A 1806-nucleotide genomic window follows, 5' to 3' on the forward strand; every position below is an offset into this window, starting at 1 on the left:
CTGTGCGTCCACATCAGTGAGGACCTCACTTGGACACTTAACACCACACAGCTGGTCAAGAAGGCCCAACGGCGGCTGTACATCCAGAGGAGGCTGAGGAGGTTTGGCATGTCGCCTAGGATCCTCAGCAACTTCTACAGCTACATCATTGAGAGCATCTTGACCAGCTGCATCACTGTCTGGTACGGCAGCACTACTGCTATGGACCACAAACGCTTGCAGAGAATGGTAAAGACAGCAAAGAAGATCATCAGGACTCCCCTGCCCTCTCTGCAGAGCATTTACCACCACAGGGTGCGTAGGAAAGCTGCCTCCATCCTCAAAGATCCAACTCACCCTCAGCATGAACTGTTCGCCTCCCTACTCTCTGTCCGGAGGTTCAGAAGTGTGAAATGTAGGACCACTAGACTGAAAAACTCTTTCTTTCCCTCCATCAGACTCCTAAACAGCTGAGGAGTTTATTACCAGGAAATACGTCATGTACTGTCGACCTGTACTGTTTACATTCTCAGTTTGCACACTGATTGTTGACTGCTGCACATGCTGCTCCCATGCAGCATACATTCTGTTATATTCTTATATAGTTTTATTATACTTCTGCATTTGCTGCTTAAAGTGTCTTAGATTTTGTGTTACTTATTTATCTACTTTATATTTATTTGTATTTTGTCGCATTCATGTGGACGGCAAAGTAAGAATTTCATTGTACAGGGAAACACGTTTCCTAACTGTGCATATGACAAATAAACACTTTGAACTTGACTACACTGCTGATACAAGCTTTTTTTCCTAACAATAAAAAGAATAGTCCAACAAAACATTGTCATTTTGTGCTTTGTATGTGACTTTTCCCAGTGTGCGCTTACAAGGCTGCTATGTGTGTAAGCCTTGGAGAAATGAGAGTTCTTCTGCATATTGGTGGCTTTTTATCCCCCTGAGACAACAACTAGCCTGTTATCTCTCTTTAAACACTACTGATAATCCTACTGAGATGCTCCACTGATTGGTCAGTAAAATGCAAAATTATTGTTATAAGTAAATACACGATTAGGTTTCCACATGTCCCGTTTTGTTCTAGTCTAAGAACTCTGACATAGAATCAAACTTCCAGCTTGTTTCTTGGATAAGGTGAAGTGATGAGACTTGACATTTATGTTTGTCTGCATTTCTCCATAGTTTTATAAAACACCAATTTCAGTATGTTTCTTTTTTCATTTGCACATGAAAGATGTTTCAGTTGTTTGCATATCAGGTATAAACACTTAGACAGCAACAACTGAAACTGAAATTTGCTATCTAGCAGTTATTAAGCTCTTGTTTGGACATGACGCAAAACAGCTGAGCTACTGTACCATTCAATGATATCAATGACATGATATGACTATTAGAAAGGCAATAACTAGAGTAAAAAAACACTGTCCTCTCTGTTGGTACATGACAAGCCCCATTTTATTGTATTCCTATTTTCTATTTAGATATTTATAACATACAAATAAGAAAGAAATGAGAGCATCAGTCAGTTACTGTCAACCAGCAGTAGAGAAGTGAAGGCAGTTGCTCAGGAATCTCTTTGCCACACAACTCTACTGCTCTCTTTGGCTTCCTCCTTGGAATTGCTTTGGTTCTTCTTGGCATTTCCCATCCAGTATTCAGTGTTGCTGACCAGGTCACCATTGCTGCTCAGCATCTTGAGGCGTCTGTTCAAGTGGCACACCTTCCATGTCAACAACAAACTAGAAACCAGCAGGATAACACAGAGTATCATCAGTCCGCCGGCCACCAGCAAACTTGAGATACATTCCTTCT

At 41.1% G+C, this 1806-nt stretch overlaps 1 protein-coding gene across 1 annotated transcript in view; it reads right to left on the minus strand.

Moving 5' to 3' along the window:
- The window catches only part of LOC109959391 (uncharacterized serine-rich protein C215.13-like), a 13430-nt gene extending 11624 nt beyond the window's left edge, over positions 1 to 1806 (minus strand). The window contains exon 1 of the mRNA XM_020598695.1: positions 1622 to 1806. Coding sequence (XP_020454351.1) covers positions 1622 to 1765 — 144 coding nt within the window. The 5' untranslated portion in view covers positions 1766 to 1806. The remainder of the gene's footprint in view (positions 1 to 1621) is intronic.

Source organism: Monopterus albus, unplaced genomic scaffold, assembly GCF_001952655.1.
Source record: "Monopterus albus unplaced genomic scaffold, M_albus_1.0 scaffold39.1, whole genome shotgun sequence".
NCBI classification, from domain to species: Eukaryota; Metazoa; Chordata; class Actinopteri; order Synbranchiformes; family Synbranchidae; genus Monopterus; species Monopterus albus.